Source organism: Budorcas taxicolor, chromosome 4, assembly GCF_023091745.1.
Source record: "Budorcas taxicolor isolate Tak-1 chromosome 4, Takin1.1, whole genome shotgun sequence".
Taxonomy (NCBI): Eukaryota; Metazoa; Chordata; class Mammalia; order Artiodactyla; family Bovidae; genus Budorcas; species Budorcas taxicolor.
This window is the reverse complement of record NC_068913.1, coordinates 49,121,782-49,143,532: the sequence shown is the minus strand read 5'-3', so window position 1 is coordinate 49,143,532 and position 21,751 is coordinate 49,121,782. Positions and strand designations below refer to the sequence as shown.

At 42.4% G+C, this 21,751-nt stretch overlaps 1 protein-coding gene across 2 annotated transcripts in view; it reads left to right on the top strand.

Moving 5' to 3' along the window:
- Nucleotides 1–15,096: 15,096 nt before the first annotated feature.
- Nucleotides 15,097–21,751, top strand: part of SYPL1 (synaptophysin like 1) — a 30,528-nt gene continuing 23,873 nt past the window's right edge. Inside the window, exons 1-2 of one of the 2 annotated variants that reach the window (XM_052638552.1) lie at nucleotides 15,097–15,147; nucleotides 15,387–15,458. In XM_052638552.1, coding sequence (XP_052494512.1) covers nucleotides 15,097–15,147; nucleotides 15,387–15,458 — 123 coding nt within the window. Of the gene's footprint in view, nucleotides 15,148–15,324; nucleotides 15,459–21,751 lie in introns of those variants that run through there. The other variant, XM_052638551.1, reaches the window with a different exon arrangement.

The window sequence follows — 21,751 nt, the reverse complement described above, 5'->3', positions numbered from 1 at the left end:
CTGTGATGCTCTGAACAGAATACACCAAACTTGGAGCCCCTGACTCCTTCTAAACAGATAACCCTCTGCTCGGGCTGGCAAAGAGGTAAGAATTACAAAAGAAAGATTTGGGCTCCCATACCAGAAAACACACAAAAACAGGATCATGGGTCTAATTGGAAAGGCCGTCCCAGAAAAAGAAAAGAACTCTCACGCCTGGTGTAAAACTAAGCCATCAGTACAGCTGATACTGTGATATGCCGCCAGAAAAAAGGATGTAGAGGAACCAAAAGGAAAGAGGTTCCCTCCAACCCCACCGCCCTCTTGCCCTCAGCAGTCCTCTGGCCTTGGAAAATTGCTTCTCCTCCTTGTGCCTCTCTTCCCTTCTTTAAAATTGGTCTGCAGCACTTCTTTCCTTTTCAAACTCTCCGAAATGGCGGAAAGTTTAATTGGAGGCTGTGTCAGTTCTTTGTTTCTGGTTGTGAAATTCTAGAGCAATAATACCCTCAGTGCTTCAATCACCTGGGGAGTTTGTAAGAATTACAAGTACCTGGGATTACAATACCAGAGATTCTTGAGTGCTAGGCCCAGGGCACAGGTAGATTTAGTGTAATTTAGTGTTATTTTTTTAGCGTTATTTTAATATTTATTTATTTATTTTTGACTGTGCTGGGTCTTTGTTGCTGAACTTTTCTCTAGTTGTGGCAAGCAGGGGCTACAGTCTAGCTGCGAGGCACAGGCTTCTCATTGCGGTGGCTTCTCTTGTTGCAGAGTACAGCCTCTAGGCATGTGGGCTCCATAATTGCAGCACGTGGGTTCAGTAGTTCTGGCCCGCAGGCTGCAGAGTGCATGCTCACTAGTTGCCCCATGGCATGTGAGATCTGTCTGGACCAGGGATCAAACCTGTGTCCTCTGCATGGCAGAGTGGATTCTTAACCATTGGACCACCAGGGTAGCCTAGCACACGTAGATTTTAAGAGCCTCCCCACTAGGTGATTGCAATGTACAGCCAGGGTTGAGAACCATGAGCCATGATGGGGAGCAGTGTTGCTCTATTGCATCCCTAGGGGATGGAGGCAGACGGAAAACATGTGGGTGCTCCCACCTCCTCCACATCTGCAAATGATTTCCTTTCATGGGGTTGGACAGATTGTTTCATTCCCAGATTTTCTCTCACCAACTTCTCCCACCCCTCTGCCAGCATTGTTCAGCAAAGGAATAAGCTAAATTCCTTCAAAAGGTGACTAGTAACTCTTCATGGTTTTTAACTGGAGCAACCTTCTAAGTTACATGTAAGGGTATTACGGCCTTTACCTCCAAGAAGTTTATCTTTCAGGGATTATTCAGCACTGGAACATTTGAAGAAATGGCAGCTCACTCCAGTATTCTTGCCTGGAGAACCCTATGGACAGAGGAGCCTGGTGGGCTACAATCCATGGGGTTGCAAAGAGTCAGACACCACTGAAGCGACTTAGCACAGCACAGGAGCATTTGTAACCAACCAGAGGGTCCTACAATCCTTAGTCTGTGCTACTGTGTTCACAACAGGCTGCTGCCTTCACACCTGGCTGGGGATATCACAGCCTCTGCTGAGCTATAGGTCCTTAGTAAGGGGTGTGTGTGGGCATGCATGCTCAGTCGATTTATTCATGTCCAACTCTTTGTGACACTATGGACAGTAGCCCAATAGGCTCTTCTGTCCATGGGTTGCTCCAGGCAAGAATGCTGAACTGAGTTGCTATGCTCTTCTAGGAGATCTTCTGACCCAGGGATCAAACCCGATTCTCTGGCATTGCAGGCAGATTCTTTATACACTGAGCACCTGGGAAGCACCCACACCCCCCTGCATCCACCTGTGTGTGTGTGTGTTTTAGTCACTTCAGTTCAGTTCAGTTCAGTTGCTCAGTTGTGTCCGACTCTTTGTGACCCCATGAATTGCAGCATGCCAGGCCTCCCTGTCCACCACCAACTCCCAGAGTTCACTCAAACTCACGTCCATCGAGTCAGTGATGCCATCCAGCCATCTCATCCTCTGTCGTCCCCTTCTCCTCCTGCCCCTAATCCCTCCCAGCATCAGAGTCTTTTCCAATGAGTCAGCTCTTCACATGAGGTGGCCAAAGTACTGGAGTTTCAGCTTTAGCATCATTCCTTCCAAAGATATCCTAGGACTGATCTCCTTTGGAATGGACTGGTTGGATCTCCTTGCAGTCCAAGGGACTCTCAAGAGTCTTCTCCAACACCACAGTTCAAAAGCATCAATTCTTCAGCACTCAGCTTTCTTCACAGTCCAACTCTCACATCCATACATGACCACTGGAAAAACCATTGCCTTGACTCGACAGACCTTTGTTGGCAAAGTAAGGTCTCTGCTTTTCAATATGCTATCTAGGTTGGTCATAACTTTCCTTCCAAGGAGTGAGCGTCTTTTAATTTCATGGCTGCAATCACCATCTGCAGTGATTTTGAAGCCCCCAGAAATAAAGTCTGACACTGTTTCCACTGTTTCCCCATCTATTTCCCATGAAGTGATGGGACCAGATGTCATGATCTTCGTTTTCTGAATGTTGAGCTTTAAGCCAACCTTTTCACTCTCAGCTTTCACTTTCATCAAGAGGCTTTTTAGTTCCTCTTCACTTTCTGCCATAAGGGTGGTGTCATCTGCATACCCGAGGTGATTGATATTTCGTCCGGCAATCTTGATTCCAGCTTGTGCTTCATCCAGCCCAGCATTTCTCATGATGTACTCTGCATATAAGTTAAATAAGCAGGTGACAATATACAGCCTTGATGTACTCCTTTTCCTATTTGGAACCAGTCTGTTGTTCCATGTCCAGTTCTAACTGTTGCTTCCTGACCTGCATATAGGTTTCTCACTTAGTCATGTCCAACTTTTGTAATCCCATGGACTATAGCCCACCAGACTCCTCTGTCCATGGAATTCTCCAGGCAAGAACACTACAAAAGGCAAACAATTCAGTGTAGAGGATCCACAGTAAGTCCCTTGCTGCTGCTGCTGTTAAGTCGCTTCAGTCGTGTCCGACTCTGTGCAATCCCATAGACGGCAGCCCACCAGGCTCCTCCGTCCCTGGGATTCTCCAGATACGGACACTGGAGTGGAGTCCCTTAGTGGGGACTTAATACCTCAGCATGCGCTGGTCAGCCCCGTTTTCCTGTCTGCTCTACATGTCATCAATTAAGACCAGAACAAGTCCTAGAGGACCCATGGTTCATTCTGTATCCTCCATCAGCCTGAAGTTCAGTTCTTTGCCCTTGAAAGCACCCCATTTGCTTCTGCTCTGTCAAATCAAACATTTGGAAGGAGCTGGAAGCCTTGAAAGATGCAGCAAGGTCATAGAGTAGTGATTAAGAGCTTCGTGATTAAGGGGAATCAAACAGGTCTGGGGTAAAGCCTGTCTCCATCACTTACTAGCTATGCACCTGGAATAACAGACCTAACCTCTCTGAGCATCAGTTTACTCAACTGTCAAATTAGTTTAATTATAAAGTCTGTATCATAGGATTGGTACAAGGATTAAACAAGATGTGCCTGCATCCTGGGACTACCCCAAATGTCAGCCACCGTTACCAGTGTTCTTGGTAATAATGTCAGAGTGAGGGGTGCATTGTGGACAAGTGGCATGTCCAAGAATCAATGTGAACTGTGGAGCAAACAGGACTTGGTTGAGAAAACCTGAGTTTAGACCCATTCCCTTTCTTTATAATTTTAGATAAATCACATCATCTCTTTAAGGTTCTGTTTCAGTTGCAAAATTGTGATCATAATAATAATATTAATAATGACTACTTCACAGGGTGATTGGAAGTTTACTAAATGCCACAACGCATGTAAATGTGGTCTGCAAACCACAAGTAACCATATAATATTAGTAATTATTATCCACATGCAATTCTTAACCTTTTCTGGGTCTAGTCCTGATGATTGACAAAAGGAATAAATGGATTTTCTAAAATTAGAAATGAGGGAAAATGAGGTTCAACTCTCGTGTCTTAAGAAAGTCCAGGCCAAAACGTGAGCCCTAAAGAGACTGAGGAGTGTGATTAAAAGGAGCTTCTGTGCTGGGCTGATTTCACCTTTGAATAAGCCCTTCCTTTAATTCTGTAAGTGCCCCCTCTTTACTTACTGTGTTATCTCATGATGCCTCGTGAGACCTCCTAACATTAGTTGTTAAAGTCATTGATTTTCATAAGAGATGACCTTCACAAAAGATGACCTCATCTCGTGGGGCAAAGACAAAAAGGGCAGAAAACATCACAGTGTATGTTTCTTCTCTTGAGGAGCCTTTTTTCCTGGCTCTCAGTTTTTTTAATGTTTAATTTTTTTTTTAATACTGTGTTTTGGTTGACACTTTTTTTTTTTTTTAAATGAGTTCTCCCACCTCTGCTGACTATAACCTACACTATTTTCCAGTTCCCTGGTGGCTCAGCTGGTTAAGAATCCACCTGCAATGCAGGAGACGTTGGTTTAATCCCTGGGTTGAGAGGATCCCCTGGAGAAGGGAACAGCTACCCAGGCCAGGATTCTGGCCTGGAGACTTTCATGGACTATATAGTCCACGGGGTCGCAAAGAGTTGGACACCACTGTGCCACTCTCACTTTCACCTTCGCCATAAACAAACATTTCTAATTTGAAAGTTAAAGGCAGGGAGCAGCTATGCCAGCAACAGAAGGGGAATTCAAGATCCAAATGTATCTTGCCACCTGTAGCAGGTCCTGACGGCTACTATCAAAGCGGTCTGGTCTTTTGGGAACAATCAGAATTCAGCTCAAGGAAAAAATTCCAGTAGTAGAATGCTAGGCTCTTGAGGGCCCAAGAAGTATTACAGGAACAGGCAGAAGGTAATACTGGGGTCAGTCGTATGAGGTCTTTAAATGACTTCCTACCCCTTGCCCATTGCCCACTAGAGAGAAATTGGGGTCAAATGGATCTGCGGACATTGAACTATGCTAACTGGGAGGGGGGAGTCTGAAGGGGAAGTTGCGAAGAGCATTCAGGAGTGCCACTCCTCCAGAATTTTTTGCATGTTTGTAGAGGCCTTGGGGTTAATTCCCAGGGAAGAGAGGCAACCTTGCAATTAGGAATGTTCTCCGTCCTCATAAAGGTTCTGAGAAGGAGTGTCTCAGGGTTGGAGCATGTATAAAATATGCATTAATGATAAGAAGAGCCATTTTTGAGAGCTTCCAGCCCCAAGTAACTTTATTTTACCCACAAAGTAGAAAAGAAATTAAGAACAAGAAAGGAAAATTTTAAGTTGCTCAAGCCTACAAACTTAAAACCTCTGCTTCCTCAATACTACATTTCACCAGCAAAAGAGCAGTATGTGTTCATTTTAATCAGTGCCAAGTATTCAAACACAAGAACCAATGGAGGTGTTATGAAAGACACTGCACTTTGTTGTATAAGACAGGCAAACCAGAAAACGAATATTCTTAAATAAACAGAAAGCAAAGGAGAGCCTGAATTCAAATGATATCCATCAGTTACCAAGAGTTCTGGCTGACCTAGAAACCAGGTTTGAGGGGTTCTAGATGTGGAAAGGAATGACTAGGTGGACAGGTGACCAGGGTAGCGAGTCATTTTCACATCCCGAAAGTGAATTGGAAATCTGCCGTTGGTCCCCATGCCCCACTCTTGCCACACTGATGAAAGGTGCCTTCATCCTGCTGGGGCCAGCTCTGCCCCCACCCAAAGTAAATATTGAACAAATATTTGAAGAGTATCATTTAAAGGAGGTGGCAAATTATTCACCTGCTTGAAGCACTCATCATTATTTGGAATGCCTCTTTAAACTCTACAGCTTTTTAAACCAAGAGCACAGAGGGGAGGTGGTATAGCACCAGGATTATTGATGTTGGAAAGTGGGTAAAAATTATCTTTACTCCTTCACCCCTCACACAAGTGCCCAGTACCCTTTGGCTGCCCATGGTCAGGAAAGGCTGACGTGGCACAAGGAGAAAAAAATGCAAAATGAAGCTAGGCCTGTTCTTGCACCCAGTACTGTCTCAATTATGCTTGATGCCATGAGGCAGGACCAAGGGGAATATACTATTTTTTTTAGGACTTCTTAGGTGCCAAAGATTCTGCTCATTGCATTAGCTCTTTTGAATTCTCACAACTCTTGGAAGAAGTCACCACTATTTCCATATTCCATATGAGGCTCAAGGAAAGTTAAGGAATTTATCCAAATTCACACAGGATTCAAACCTAGGTCTAACAAGCTCCTGCTCATACGAGACAGTCTTATTTACCTTTTAGACTCTGTGTCATTCTGGCCTGGGCCCTTGGCCACCAGTTCTGGGTCAGTTGCCTCCACATCCCAAGAACTTACACCACCTGGGCTCAACCAAAGTCCTGCCTAGAGTGTCAGGACCTGCCCCAGGCTACTGTTGGGCATCTGGGCCAGGAAGCCACATGGCCTCAGATTTTGGCTTCTCCCATCACTTCTGGACTTGGCTAAAAATGCAGGCAGATTTCCTGGAAATCTGGTTTCCCTGACTGCCACCAAAGGAGGCCAGAGAAGCAACCCAGAAGTGGTGCCCAGGGAAAGGTACCTTCCCACTGGAGAGACCCAGGCTGACAATTTTCCTCTACCTCCTCTCTTCCAAGGACTGCTCCAGGCAGTCTCTCTGAACATCCTCCCTAAAGACTTCTCGTGTAGCTAAACAGACATATCTATGAACTCACAGGCCCCGAGTCTTTAGAGCTGTTTGTGAAAACATCCCTGGCATCACTTCCCATTCTTCCCTGACTCCCTTCACTTTTCCCTCACCATCATTGCTCTGAGATGGCACTTTTTAAGTAAAGCACCAGCTTCAGGCTGTATCCTAGGGAACCCAGGCTTTCTGGTTTTGTTTTCACTTAGCTATGTGTTTATTTCATTGTTCTTAATATGTGATCAGTAGCCTACCATTCAAAACAAATGCTAGAACCTTGACATAACCTTCATCTAACCATGTGGCTTCCCATCCCATTCCCCATCTTTCCCTATAAAACTGTAACCATGATCCAGAATTCCTTCACTTTTTAAAATATATAGTTTTATTGCATCTATACATTTTTATATAAAGTATACTCATATTCATTTTCTCAACTCTATAAAAATTATGTCATGTTGTGTACATTTTGAGCATTTGCTTTATTCACTTAATGTTTTGTTTCATTGCTAGCATTTATCCCCATTGTTGAGAACTAGTGTAGTTCATGTGTTTTTATTGCCATGAAATATTCAGTTGTGTAAATATATCATAGTTCATCTATTCGCTGTCCTATTGATGGGCATTTGAGTTGTTTACAGGTTTTCGCATTGTGATCAGTGCAACTATGAACATTCTTTCACACCTCTCCTGCTGTATATCTGCTTGAATTTCCCTTGGGTCCATCCCACTGAGTGAATTAATTGTTGGGTCATATGTATATGAATACTCAACTTTAGAAGATAATGCCAAAGTGTTTTCCAAATTAGTTATACAAATTTGTGTCCTATCACACCAAGAGTGTTCTCTGAAATTCACTTTTTATAGTCCCCCTTGTTCTGATAACTGCCAAAAATAAGAGTTGCTGGTTGACAAGGAAATATTTCATATCTCCTCTGGGTATTTGCATTTTTAAAGAGAATGCTTGGAGAGGCAGTGTTTTAATCCAGAGCAATGGATTTCTCTGACTAAATATTTCAGGGCCTCTATCTCTATATGCTATATCATATTTACTCATTCAATGCTTCACTGGAATGCTTGAATTCTGCAGCTGTGTGAGGCCTGAAGAGCAACTAGTGGGACCTGCCTTCAAACATCTTAATGTCTGTGTGAGAAAAACAAATAGCCTAATTATATTGGACTTGGATGCCATCTTGGTCTTCCTATCTCTTCATCACGTTTTCCCAGGTAAGTAAGGTATTTCTGATTGACATTTCAGTCTTAATTACCAGACAACTAGGGAAGTCCCTTGAAAATATATTTCTGTTTACTATGTTTTCTTTCAGCTTATCTTTCCTTTTAGAATGTAAACTCTCTGAGGACAAGAATATCTTATTCTGCTTTGAGGTGAGGTGAAGGTGAAGTCACTCAGTCATGTCCGACTCTTTGAGACCCCGTGGACTGTAACCTACTAGGCTTCTCCGTCCATGGGATTCTCCAGGCAAGAATACTGGAGTGGATTGACATTTCCTTCTGCTTCATATGACTAAAATTTACCAAAGTACCTGGTCCATATAGGTAATCAATAAATATTGGAAGGAACAGGTCTGTTTTCATGCCTCTCTTTCTTCTCAAATGATTGGCCAGCATTGAAATTAAATATGCTAAGAAAATTCAGTCTTCCCTAAACTAAATTGCGAAGGAATCCAAGTTTGTTTTATTTCTGCTTTCGCATTTTCCTTTTCTTCAACACTGAGCAGCCTCTCCCCATACTTCCCAGGCATTCAGAATCCCTTTTGCATCTTCTTGGCAGCCAGGAACTTTTTCCTTTAGTTAAGACTGTCCTCCTGGGATGGTGCCCCAGATTCCAAGATTATTCCTTATTGCCTACATTCCAATTAAAACTCCCACTTTTCTCACTGCCAGGAGGAAAAATAATCAGATAATTTTCTGTTGAAGTATTATGCTGTAATAGACCACTTAATGCAATAATTCTCCAAGGTTGGGTGGTTAGGGTTGTCCTCGTTCTCTTAGGATTATACCTTGATAATAGAAATCAAAGTTGATAAACTGTTAGGCTTCTCATCATTAGGTCATTCCAGGAAATGAAAAAAAAAAAAAAAAGAAGAAGACAAACAAGAAACTAGAAGAGTTTATCTAAAAACAAACAAAAACCTTGCTTTTACAGCAAGGAAAATAACAATAACCAAAGAAATTGTTTCAGAAAGCTAAGACCAATTTATCTAGCTTGTGAGAAAATTACAAGTATACTTGCTTTAAAAAAAAAAAAACTGGGGAGCATAAAATATACAAACTGATGAAGTATAAAGAATGATCACAAGGAGGTTCTCCAAAAGAATCCCTTAAATGGCCAACTCTTAAAGTGTTTAAAGTAAAATTCCATTTACAAAAATTATCTTTACAGTTAACTTTTTAGGAAACAAGCTACTGGATAAAACACTTTTTTTTTTGCCTCCTAGAGAAATTATATACAAACTTCCATTGCCATCATTCCATCAGCATCAGATTTTTCAAGGTCAGTTCCTACTCAGGTCTTTATTTTCCCTTTTGTATCACTTAAGAAGATTGGTTTCTGTTGTTGATAAGGGGACAGACTTCCTGGGCATGTCTTGATCAACACTGACAGTGGTCATTCGGGTGATCTGTTCTCTCTTAATAAATGCCACAGTGTCACTCAGAAGAAGATCATGGTGGTCCTAATACAAAATCGACAGGGCCAGAATCAGGAGGGAAACGCTTCCATGCATTTCTTTGGGTTTTTTATGTTAGGTACAGGAAGTTCAGATCCTGAGGCAAACCTGTCCAGCTTGCTAAAGAAAAAGCACTTCATCTGCTCAGTTTACTGTCCCATGTCTATCACACCCTGTTCTCTCCCTGGCAGTTCTCTGCACTTGCAAATAGAATAAACAAACTATCCATAGAGAACTAGTGGACATTTTGATTTTTATTTTCTAACTGATTTCACAAGAGTGAAATATTAGGTTGGTCCAAAATTAACTGCAGTTTCAGACCATGAATTTTAAATTGTTATAACTAGGCTCAAACATATCTTTATTAATCAAAATAGGAGCCATTACAATCAACACATTTTTGCCAATGAGAAATAAGTTCATTTATTCTTGTAGCATAAAAATGCATGCTTCAGGACTTGACAAGCTCTTGGAAAGCACTTCCTGCCTTCTGCTGGTTGTGGAAGCGTTTCCCCTGCGAAATGTTGAGATGCTTAAAGAAGTGGTCAGGTGAATATGGCAAATGAGGCAAAACTCTGTAGCCCAATTCATTCAACTTTTGAAATGCTGGTTGTGCGACATGTGGTTGGGCATTGTTATGGAGAAGAATTGACCCATTATATTGACCAATTACAGTTTTTGGTGCATCTCACCAATTTGCTGAGCATACTTCTCAGATGTAATGGTTTCACCAGGATTCAGACAGCTGTAGTGGATCAGAAGGGCAGCAGACGACCAAATAGTGACCATGACCTTTTTCTAGTACAAGATTAACTTTGGGAAGTGTTTTGGAGCTTCTCAGTCCACTGAACTGGTCATCATCAGTTGTCATATACAATCCACTTTTCATTGCAGGTCACAATCCGATTGAGAAATGATTCATTGTTGTTGCGTAGAATAAGACAAGACGACACTTCAAAACAATGAATTTTTTGATTTTGGGGTCAGCTCATGAGGCGCCCATTTATCGAGCTTTTTCACCTTTGCAATTTGGTTCAAATGCCAAATGACTGTAGAATGGTCAACACTGAGTTCTTTGGCAACTTCTTGTGGAGTTTTAAGAGGATCAGCTTTGATGATGTTCTCAATTGGTCATTGTCAACTTCCAATGGCCAGCCACTGTGTTAAGGCTCTCATCTCCTTTGCAAAACTCCTTGAACCACCACTGCACTGTATGTTTTTTAGCAGTTCCTTGGCCAAAAGCGTTGTTGATGTTGCAAGTTGTCTCTACTGCTTTACGACCCATTTTGAACTTGAATAAAAAAATCGCTTGAATTTGCTTTTTGTCTAACATGATTTCTATAGTCTCAAATAAATACAAAATAAACAGCAAGTGATGTCATTAGCAAAAAAAAGCAAGAAATGTGCATTAAAATGATATATAACATAACCACATTTAAGAATTATTCCAATACCAAATGGAAAAGTTCAACAATGTAAAACTGCAATTACTTTTGCACTAACCTAATACAAAACTACACTTGAAATCTCTATGTAAAACTTAGGGGGCAATCTGCTTTCTAGGGAGACAATAAAACAAGGAAGTTTTAAAATAACTAATTATGATTTAAAATGGCTCAGAATTGGACTCTAAAATTTCCATATCCACCATGTTCCATAGCCTAGGTTACCTCTTCCCCTCCATCCCTGGACATGATTCTGCAACCAGCTTATGACATCTTCATGTATGTCTTCATTCCCAAGTCCTGATTTGTCAGAACTACGTCAATGTTAATCAATATACGTAAAGTTGGTACCTTACAAATATTCCCATTAAACAGAAATAAGTCAAAGGAAATCAAATGGTAATGCTCCAGGAAAATTTGTAGATTTGACAAAGCTAGGGCAGGAGGCAGTGGTTTATGCATCTAGATGTTATGCTTTTGTTGTTGGCAGTATTGTGCTGCCGGTGCCAACCTGCTATCTATTCCTGCTTATTGTCTCCATATCTGGGACCTGAGATCTCATGACCGACAGGTTTAGAAAAGATCAGCTGTCTTGAACCTACCCGCTAAGGATCTTTCATCTTCTATACTACTCCTATAGTGTTTTTCCTACATGGAAATCTGACCATGTGTCTCTCTTTTGCCTCAAAACAACTCACTGCCAGAGAATAAAGTCCAAACTACTAGCCAGGCATATAAATCCCTTCCTCCACACTGCTCCTCCTACTCAAAGCATCAGACATAAATCTGAGGTATTTGGTGCCCCAAGAGAACTCCTCTCTCCTCTGCCACCACGCCCTACCTTCTGCTGCACCTCTGAAGAGAACCCTCTCATCCACCTTTGGAACTCGCCTCATACCTCTCAGGCTTCAGTGCTATAGCACTTCCTCCACAAGGCCTTTCCTGATAGTCTTTCTTTCCTCTGAGCTTCCCTCCCAGCAAAATGAATATCTTAATTCCTGTACCTTCCCTTCATTCCAGGGTCACATGGAAGAAATGACAACAGTCTCTGAAAAATGCAGAACACTACATAAACTCCAGGTTGTGTTATTATAAAAGTTATAATACAATAAGCCTTTTTTCTTCAGGAACCTAATTATAGTACTTGTGATCATTATTATGAAATTAGCCTCCACAAAGTAGAATGTTTCCTGTTTATTGCTTAAATGTGAGCTAAACTAAAAATGGGAATGAGAACTATGCTTACATCAGCCACAAATAGATTAAAATTGGACCTATACAGAGAGGATTAGTGTGACCTTTAAGGCTTCCCTGATAGCTCAGCTGGTAAGGAAACCACCTGCAATGCAGGAGACCCCAGTTTGATTCCTGGTTCGGGAAGATCCGCTGGAGAAGGGATAGGCTACCCACTCCAGTATTCTTGGGCTTCCTTGTGGCTCAGCTGGTAAAGAATCGGCCAGGAATGAGGAAGACCTGGGTTTGATCCCTGGGTTGGGAAGATACCCTGGAGAAGGGAACAACTCCAGTATTCTGGCCTGAAGAATTCCAAAGGGTCACAAAGAGTCAGACATGACTGAGTGACTTTCACTTTTGCCCCACTCGATTTTCAGTATTTTAGGGTTAGGGTTATTGTATTTCGTTATTTTGCAACCTTTCTGTAAATCTAAAATTATAGTTAAAACTTTTAAAGACCTCAGTTTAATTATTTTGGGATTAATTTACTGAGTCCATTGAGTCAGTCTATTGTACAATTTATAGAAACGAGTGATTCCTGTATTTTTCTAAAATGACTGTAGAATTCATCAGTGAGAAGAAAAGAGCTGCGTCTAAACCCAAAACTCAGACCTTAAACTCATGGGTCTTAAACACTATCAGATAAAAACTTTTGAAAAAAGGACAAATACTGGTTGAGAATGAGTTATAGTCTCATCTTACCAATAAAATGATCAGGACTCTGTACTGCCATTGACTCTAACTGCCAATGTTACAGTTAGCCAATGATAAGACTTCCCTAAACACAGCTTCCTCCTGACCTCTTGTACATCCTCAAATTCCAATGTCATATACTACCATAGGTAAGTCTCAACAATACTACCTCAGACAGGGAAGTTTTGCTTTACAAGTATTATTTTCCATAATGAACCTGGTAGAGAGTAGAGTGTGTTGTGTCCAGAACTTCTGGGTCTTTCCTCAGATTCCAAAACAAATCAGAATATGACCAATGTTATATTCACTGTTAAACAGTTATCTGAACATTCTCCTCAGATTTTGAACAGTTGTGCCTTCAGTGAGATGCTGTTTAAACACTCTTGTTTCTTGAGCATTCAAAAAATTCACAACTATCTAGTTGCCTAATCATATTGGACTTGCTCTGCCAGCCACTCCCAGCTCCTTCTTAGGGAAGTAGGAGCTCCTCTGAACTCAGGTGACTGGCAGAAGCAGTGATGGACTATACATCACCAAGGGTAACAGCTGTAGCTCACTCCCCCTTGGTTTTGCCCAGTCAGAGTATATAAATGAATTCTGATAAGTGACCAGATACTATTCTTCTGTGATCTCTCTTTTAAAAGTGGCACATGGCCAAGCAAGAGAGAACTTAATACTCAAGGCACATTGTCTTAGCACCAATGGCTTCCTGAAGAGAAACAACCATGCCTTCCATTAGTGGGTGTGAACCAGAAGCAGAAGAGAAAGCTAAAAAAAAAGAGGCAGAAGAGAGGAAATAGAAAGTTAAGCTTCTCAGAGGCTGAGAAAGGGCCATGTCAATTCCAGTTTCTGAAACCTTCAAAAAATTGGGGGGGGCGAGGAGGAATATAGAAAAGCCCAAACTGGCTTGCTACATTAGAGTACATTTTTTATTTACATGAACAAATAAAGCTGCAAAGTGAGCATCGTTCTGACTTGTCAGTGTGTATCTGATTTGGAAATAACATGAGAGTCTAATTTGCATCTTTGTGAATATGAAGCCCAAGCCAGAGAGCACTACTAGCCAACTCCAGGGCAAACCCCAAAACCTCAACAGAGTGGAAGTTAAAGTTTAGAAAAACAAACTACAGAGAATACAATGAGAAGAGTACCAAGGAAGCCAGTATGAAGATCACTACCATGGGAATCCCATAACTGGGTGCCAGAAGAAAATTTTTTAAAAGGAGGTGGGGAGCAGGAGGACCTGAGGTATTCCTTACAGTGGTCTCAGGAGTAGTGGGTACTAATGCATGGTCACCTTCCACCGATTCTGCCCTAAGGAGCATCTCTGAAGCCTTCTTGTTTGGTAAGAGGAATCTGCACTCATTCACTAAGTATCCACTGAATATAAGGCACTGTGCTGGGATTGAAGAATGGAAGTTAGGATCAAAAGAATAAGGTTGTCTCTGTGGACCAGGAAATTGAAATATGTTCTCTGCATTCTCTAGGAAACAAACAAGGAGATAAACAGGTCTCAAATGAGAAAGGGTTAGCTTCTTAGAAAGGTCAGGAACACTTGAGTAACTTCAATGGCGAGGAACCTGTTGACTCATAGATAAGCGCTTGGAAAATCAGTATACATAGGTAAATAATTAGAAGCTGGTATATTGAGATTCCATTGTGCTATATTCCTTTCTTCCGTATTAGGGGTACATGATGTTAGTCCCCTTACCATACACTCCAAAAGGCCAGCATTTCATCTCCAAGAACTTCCAAGATACTAGGAAAGCCAAAAAGATCATTTCTTCGGGGCTCCGATAACTGGGTGCTAGAAAGTAGGTGTCACCTACGCGACTCTCAAATGGGGAGCATCAATTAGCCTTCTGTAGAGACTCCAAGAGCGTCCCACGTAGAAAACTTGACTGACAGGGTAGGAGAGGTGGGCAAGTGGGTTAGAAGCCTGTCGGACCAAGTCTTTTTCTGTTAGGTATAACCTTATTTGTAAATCGTTCAACCCTGACTCCAATGGTAAGTTTGAAAATAAACAATTTCCGTAAGAATGTTTGATCAATCACGTTCCTGAGAGACCCTGTACAGCGTGGTCGCTCAAAGTCCGTTGTGCTGCAGTAACTTTCCATCATTTTAATAAAAGGTCTCTAGCACCAGCCTTGAATCGCGCCTTCATTTGTGTCAATGTTATAAACCTAGCTAAAACATTGGGAAGAGTGACGGGAAGCCAGTATAATAAAGCTGTTAGGCCAAAGCCGTAGGTTTCCGGTGGATGCTTTTCGCCGCGAGAAGCGCTGGCCCCAGCTACGCTGGCGTGGGACTCAGCGCGCGCATGCGCGGCAGGAATCCGAGCGCGGAGGCTGGACTTGAGGGAAGGGGGCGCGGCGCGCGCAGCATGGCGTCTAACATCTACTTGGTTCGCCAGCGGATCAGCCGGCTGGGCCAGGTACGGCTCGGGGAGGCACCGCCCCTTCCCTGCCCGTGTCCGCCCTCGCCTCCCGCGCCCGCCCCTCTCCGTCTCCGCCCCAGCGCCTCGGCAAGCGGCTCAACCGCCGCCGCCCCGCCCCGCGGCCTCCCAGGCCCGCCTCCCGGAGCCGCCCCTCCTGCCCTTCCTCGCGGCCGTGGAGCTGTGTCTGGTCGGTCCCCCTCCTCCTCCGCCTAACACGCTTTCCCTCCTTCCCTCAGAGGATGTCCTCCTTCCAGCTCAACCTCAACCCGCTCAAGGAGCCTCTCGGCTTCATCAAAGTCCTCGAGTGGGTGAGTGCAGCCTGCGCCGGCGAGGCTGGGAATCGCGTCGCCGCGCCCGCTCCGGTTCCTGCTCCCCTTCCGGCGCCCTCTGCCAGGAGACTGGGAGCTCTGGGAACGGGGGCGCAGCCCGCCCCGCACGGGCCGCGAAGCCGCCTTCGCCCCCGGGGACGGGCTTGGACGGGCCTGGACGCGCGGGGAGGGGAAGAGAGGCCGAGGCCTGGGCCTGCGCGGGGCGGGGACGCTGCGGTCGGCGTTGAATCACGAGTCCCTCGGCTGCCTCTGTCCCAGGCGGAGCCCCCCACCCCCACCCCTACACACACACACCGCAGCTCTCCTCTGGGTGTCCCCCGGAGAGTGGGGGTTCAAATTTCTCTTTGGCTTCACAGCTTTCCGCAAGGGAAGAGAAAACTTCCTGTTGCGGTCTAACCGAACCCGGCGGGCTGGAGTCGCGCTCAGGCCGGCAGGCGCTGCCTCTGCGCCTCTAGCAGAAGGGGCCAGTCAGTGCATTTCTGTCCCCTGCGGACTCGAGGCCGCGCTCCCTCAGAAGTTGGTGTGCCTTCTCCAAGTGATTTGACGAGCTCTTGGGTCTTAATATGCTTTTAAGATTGGCTCCAAGTTAAAAAGGATAAAAATAAACTGGGACAGGGAAGCGGGCGGAGGTGGGGGGAAAAGCTCCAAACAAAATGCGTTGTTAGTCTGATCCACTGAAACACACGTTAGGAATCGCATGTTGGGAACACGTTAGGAATCCAGTTTGTTTTCAGTATTTCGCAGCAGCATCCTGCAGTCAGCTTTCAGTCCTTCCCTGGGGACACTCTCAATCATTAACATCAAAGCAGATTCATTACTTCGACCTTGGTAATGATCACTTTGGAGAGCTTAGTGAATACACCAGGCACTGCCTTCAGAGTTAGTGGCCTAGTACATATTCCAGTGCTGGTTTTCAGGCCCGTATTAATAGGCAGCTGGCATCTGTTCAGTGTGCAGGCAGGTTGCTTTTGTAGCCAGCAATATTTACATCCGTAACTCTTCAACCCTGTATGTTAATGATAAAATGGTGAAAAAAACTTAGATTTCCTGTTTTAAATAACCTGGGGAGGTAACACAGAAACTCAGATTCTCTAATGAATGCCCAATCTGATTTCCTTCCTACACCCGAAGTTTCCTATGTTTCCCCCAAAGTTTTACTTGGTGTTTTCTGAAAACTGTGCTAATTTCACACAAACGTTTGCATTAAAGACACCTAAATGTACCTATTTAGGGTTCTATAAACATCCGTCCAGATTTAAATATAAAGAGAATTATATTTGAGTATATAAAAATTTTACATTGCAAGAGGAAAAACACAGTTAACTCGGCTAATCAAATACCAAGTTTAAGGAAAAAAATCTTACACCTAGTAGTTTAGTCTTCTTGAGGATTATAATTAAACTTATAATTAATTTAAAATTTCACTTAAATGAAGTCAGTTGTTTATATTTGTGCTTAATTATTCATCAATCTTTTTTAAAACAACTTTTTTTCCTTAATATTTTAAAATATTAGTGGTAAGTTTATTAATGATCATAGGTGACATTTTTGAAAGATACCCTTTTTAAGCTTAGGAAAATACTACTGTCAGTTTGAACAATTCATTTTTATACAGAGACTCTTTCATGAAAAGAATATCCATTGTTGATGAGGTAGAGAATTATTTATTCAACAAATATTTGAGTATGTACTATATACCAGTGCTGTGCTAAGCACTAACAGACAAATGGTGAATAAAACGTGGTTTTTTTCCTCGTGACTTAATAAAAAACATGAAAACAAATATAAATATGCCGTATGACCAATACTATAATAAAGGTATAGGTTAAGTGTAGTAGGTGAAAGGAAGGAGAAATCAAATTGCTTGGAGGTGTAGAGAGGATTTCGTAGACTAAAGAACTTGTTCACTTGGGGAATGGGTGGGGAATGGCTTTCTAGGTAAAGAGGAGCTTATGTTCAGTGGTGTGAAAAGCTGAAGCAGCAGAGCCCTATTTGAGAACTTAAGTAGTTGAGGTTGACTGCAGTCTTTACGGGGAGAGAGATGGTAGTTTGAGATGATTCTGAAAGGTCTCAAATAGTTTGAATAGTTTGGAGTTTATTCTACGAGCCAGTGGTTCTTAACCCTTTGGGTTAACCTTGGATAATCTAGGCCCTTAAGAGAATGCATACATGCAGGTACAGAATTTTGTATTGTTTATTGTACAGCTTCCACTTAAGACCAGCATTCCTATTGTGTGTAGTGGATTCACTCATTCAAGAGTAAATAAACAAGTGGATAATATAATTAGATTTGCCTTTTAGAAATTTTTATTTTGTCAGCAGTGTAGGGGATGAATTGAAAAGGAAAGGCCATAATTGAAGAAAGGGAAATCTATTGTTGGAAGTAGCAGTTCAGTTTGGTTGCTCAGTGGTGTCCGACTCTTTGCAACCCCATGAACCACAGCATGCCAAGCCTCCCTGTCCATCACCAACTCCTGGAGTTCACCCAGACCCATGTCCATCAAGTCAGTGATGCCATCCAACCATCTCATCCTCTGTCGTCCCCTTCTCCTCCTGCCCTCAATCTTTCCCAGCATCAGGGTCTTTTGAAGGCCTAAAACTAATCACAGTGGAATTAGAAAGCAAGAGGTTTAGAAATTAGAATATATTTGTGTGTTTGCATGTGTTTAGTCGCTAAGTCTTGTCCATCTCTGATCCCATGAACTGTAGCCCACCAGACTCCTTTGTCCGTGGGGTTTTTCAGGCAAGAATACTGAAGTGGGTTGCCATTTTCTTCTCCAGGTGATCTTCCCCATCCAGGGACTGAACCCGCATCTCCTACATTGTAGGCGAAGTCTTTTTTTTTTTTTTTAACTCTTCCTGAATTTTATTTATTAATTTTTAACTAATTTATTTAATTAGAGGCCAGTTACTGCAGCCATGAAATTAAAAGACGCTTACTCCTTGGAAGAAAAGTTATGACCAACCTAGATAGTATATTCAAAAGCAGAGACATTACTTTGCCGACTAAGGTCCATCTAGTCAAGGCTGTGGTTTTTCCAGTGGTCATGTGTGGATGTGAGAGTTGGACTGTGAAGAAGGCTGAGCGCCGAAGAATTGATGCTTTTGAACTGCGGTGTTGGAGAAGACTCTTGAGAGTCCCTTGGACTGCAAGGAGATCCAACCAGTCCATTCTGAAGGAGATCAGCCCTGGGATTTCTTTGGAAGGAATGATGCTAAAGCTGAAACTCCAGTACTTTGGCCACCTCATGCGAAGAGTTGACTCACTGGAAAAGACTCTGGTGCTGGGAGGGATTGGGGGCAGGAGGAGAAGGGGACGACAGAGGATGAGATGGCTGGATGGCATCACCGACTCGATGGACGTGAGTCTGAGTGAACTCCGGGAGCTGGTGATGGACAGGGAGGCCTGGCGTGCTGCAGTTCACGGGGTCGCAAAGAGTCGGACACGACTGAGTGACTGAACTGAACTGAACTGAACTTTACAATGTTGTGGTGGTTTTTGCCATACTTTGACATGAATCAGCTACAGGTGCACGTGTCCCCCCATCCTGAACCTCCCTCCTACCTCCTTCCCCACCCATCCCTCTGGGTTGTCCCAGAGCACAGGCTTTGAGTGCCCTGCTTCATGCATCGAACTTGCACTGGTCATCTATTTTGTATATGGTAATACACATGTTTCAGTGCTGTTCTCTGAAATCATGCTACCCTCGCCTTCTCCCACATAGTCCAGAAGTGTTCTTTAAAGCTGTGTCTCTTGCTGTCTTTCTTGCATATAGGGTCATTGTTACCATCTTTCTAAATTCCATATATGTGAGTTAATATACTGTATTGGTGTTTATCTTTCTGGCTTACTTCACTGTGTATAATAGGCTCCAGTTTCATCCACCTCATTAGAACTGACTCAAATGCATTCTTTTTTATAGCTGAGTAATATTTCACTGTGTGTATGTACCACAACTTCCTTATCCATTAGTCTGCCAGTGGACATCTAGGTTGCTTCTATGTCCTAGCTGTTGTGAATACTGGGCAAGCAAATTCTTTACTGCTGAGTTACCAGGGCTTCCCAAGAATATATGTGTAGGATGAAGAAAAGGCAGGGCTCTAAGATGACTGCCAAGCTTCTGACTTGGAGTAGTAGTGGCACATGTAACTAAGACAGGTCACTAAGGAAAAGCCGCAGATTTTAGGTAGAAGGTCAATAAGGTTTTGGATATATTAAATTTGTGGTCTTTTTAGAGCATGTAAGTGGTGGTACCCTGTAGATATATAGGTCTAGAATTTGAAAGAAATACAGGCTGGAGATTCAGCAAATATTTGATTGTAAAGGAAAGGGAATAGTTAAGAGAATGGAGAGAAATAACCTCACTGTTGGAGATATTTCAAGAAGAGTACTCAGCAATATTAGGTGCAATGTGAAAGAAAGTGAAAGTGAAGTCATTCATTCGTGTCCAACTCTTTGCTGCCCCATGGACTGTAGCCCACCAGGCTCCTCCGTCCATGGAGTTTCCCAGGCAAGAATACTGGAGTGGGTTGCCATTTTCTTCTCCAGGAGATCTTCCCAATCTAGTGATTGAACCCGGGTCTCCCGCATTGTAAGCAGACACTTTACCATCTGAGCCACCAGGGAAGCAGATTAGGTGCAATAAGTTAAGTAAAATAATTACTAAAATGCCATCTCTTGATTTTGGTAATCAGTAGGCTTTAATAAGAGCAGTTTTGGTAAAATCAGAAACCAGATGATAGTAGACCAAATGGATGTGTGTAGGAAAGAATACAGTGAGGGTAGACCACTATTTGACTGTGAAGATGGGAGAGAATGAAAGTGTTAGTCACTCAGTCGTGTCCAACTCTCTGCGACCTCCTGTAACCTGGCAGGCTCCTCTATCGATAGAATTCTCCAGGCAAGAATACTGGAGTGGGTTGCCATTCCCTTCTCCAGGGGCTCTTCTGGACCCAGGGATTGAGCCTAGGTCTCCAGGATTGGAGGCAGATTCTTTACCATCTGAGCCAGCAGGAAAGCCTGGGTGGAAGCCTATTTTAAAGATGGGAAAGATTGAATGTGTGTGTACACTGTAGAGAAGAGACTTTTGAATAGAAGGTTTAAAACAGAAGCTGAGAGGGATAAGACAAAGTTCTAGAAGAGAAAGGCCCATAGCAGGAATTTTTAAATGTGTTTTGAATGAATTGTAAGTTTCATAAGGTGTTGAAAGATGTATGAGTTGCTTCTAAAAATAGTCAATAAGTTTACAGTCAAATATAAAATCTAGATAAAGGCTGTTTATTATAAATATTACTATCAGAATAATTCTCCAAATCAGTTTATCTTTAATAAGATTCTAGAAGATGTTAGACTAAGATGCAGTCTGATAATATATAACTTTCAAGGGGTTACAAATCTGAAGGCCTCAGAGACATGAAGACAAGTGCCCAGTAAATATTTATTGACAGGATAAAAATCCAGTTGCCAAAGCAGAAGCATTTCTACTTTGCTTCTAAACTGCAGCTACTATGCATATATATATATATATATATATATATATATATATATAAAACTGTTGTTATCTCCATTTTACTGAGGTTTAGAGAAATTAAGTAACTTGCCCAGTATCCCATGGTTGTGATCACTATATCCTGGACACAAAAGTCTGTTCTTAGGCTTTTCAGTAACTTCCATTTGTGTTTCTGATTGGTCTTTTAATAAAGTTAATGAAAAGATTAGCAAAAATTTCAAGTTTAAGAAACAAAAATGTAAGATTCCTAATGTATTTTTTTCTTGTTACATTTATGTTTCTACTAGATCTTAGAAGTTAAAAACAAGTAGGGTTTTCTTGATTCATTTATCAAGTTTGAATGTTTTTTTCTGATTTTATACTTACAATTAATGAGCAAATTCAAAAGAACATTTCAAAGCATTATTGTTTAGTCCCTCGGTCATGTCTGACTCTTTTGCAACCCCATCGCTTTGGGGTAAATTATTCTCCAGGAAAGTTAGTGTGAAAAACAATGATTAAGAAAACATATAACCATTTGAGCACTACATATGTCAATTTGTTTAAACAGCATACTTTCAGAAATAGGTGCTAGTTTATATAGAATAATCATCCCAAGTAGACCACTAAGATTTTTGCAAACAGGGACCATGTTTTATTGTAATTTTGTGCTTTATAATATAGCACAGAAGAACACAACAGAACATACAGATTGTATTACAGAGTACAGGGGATGCGGCATATTTAGAATCATGTTTGTTTCATCCATTTGCTTAATACTTA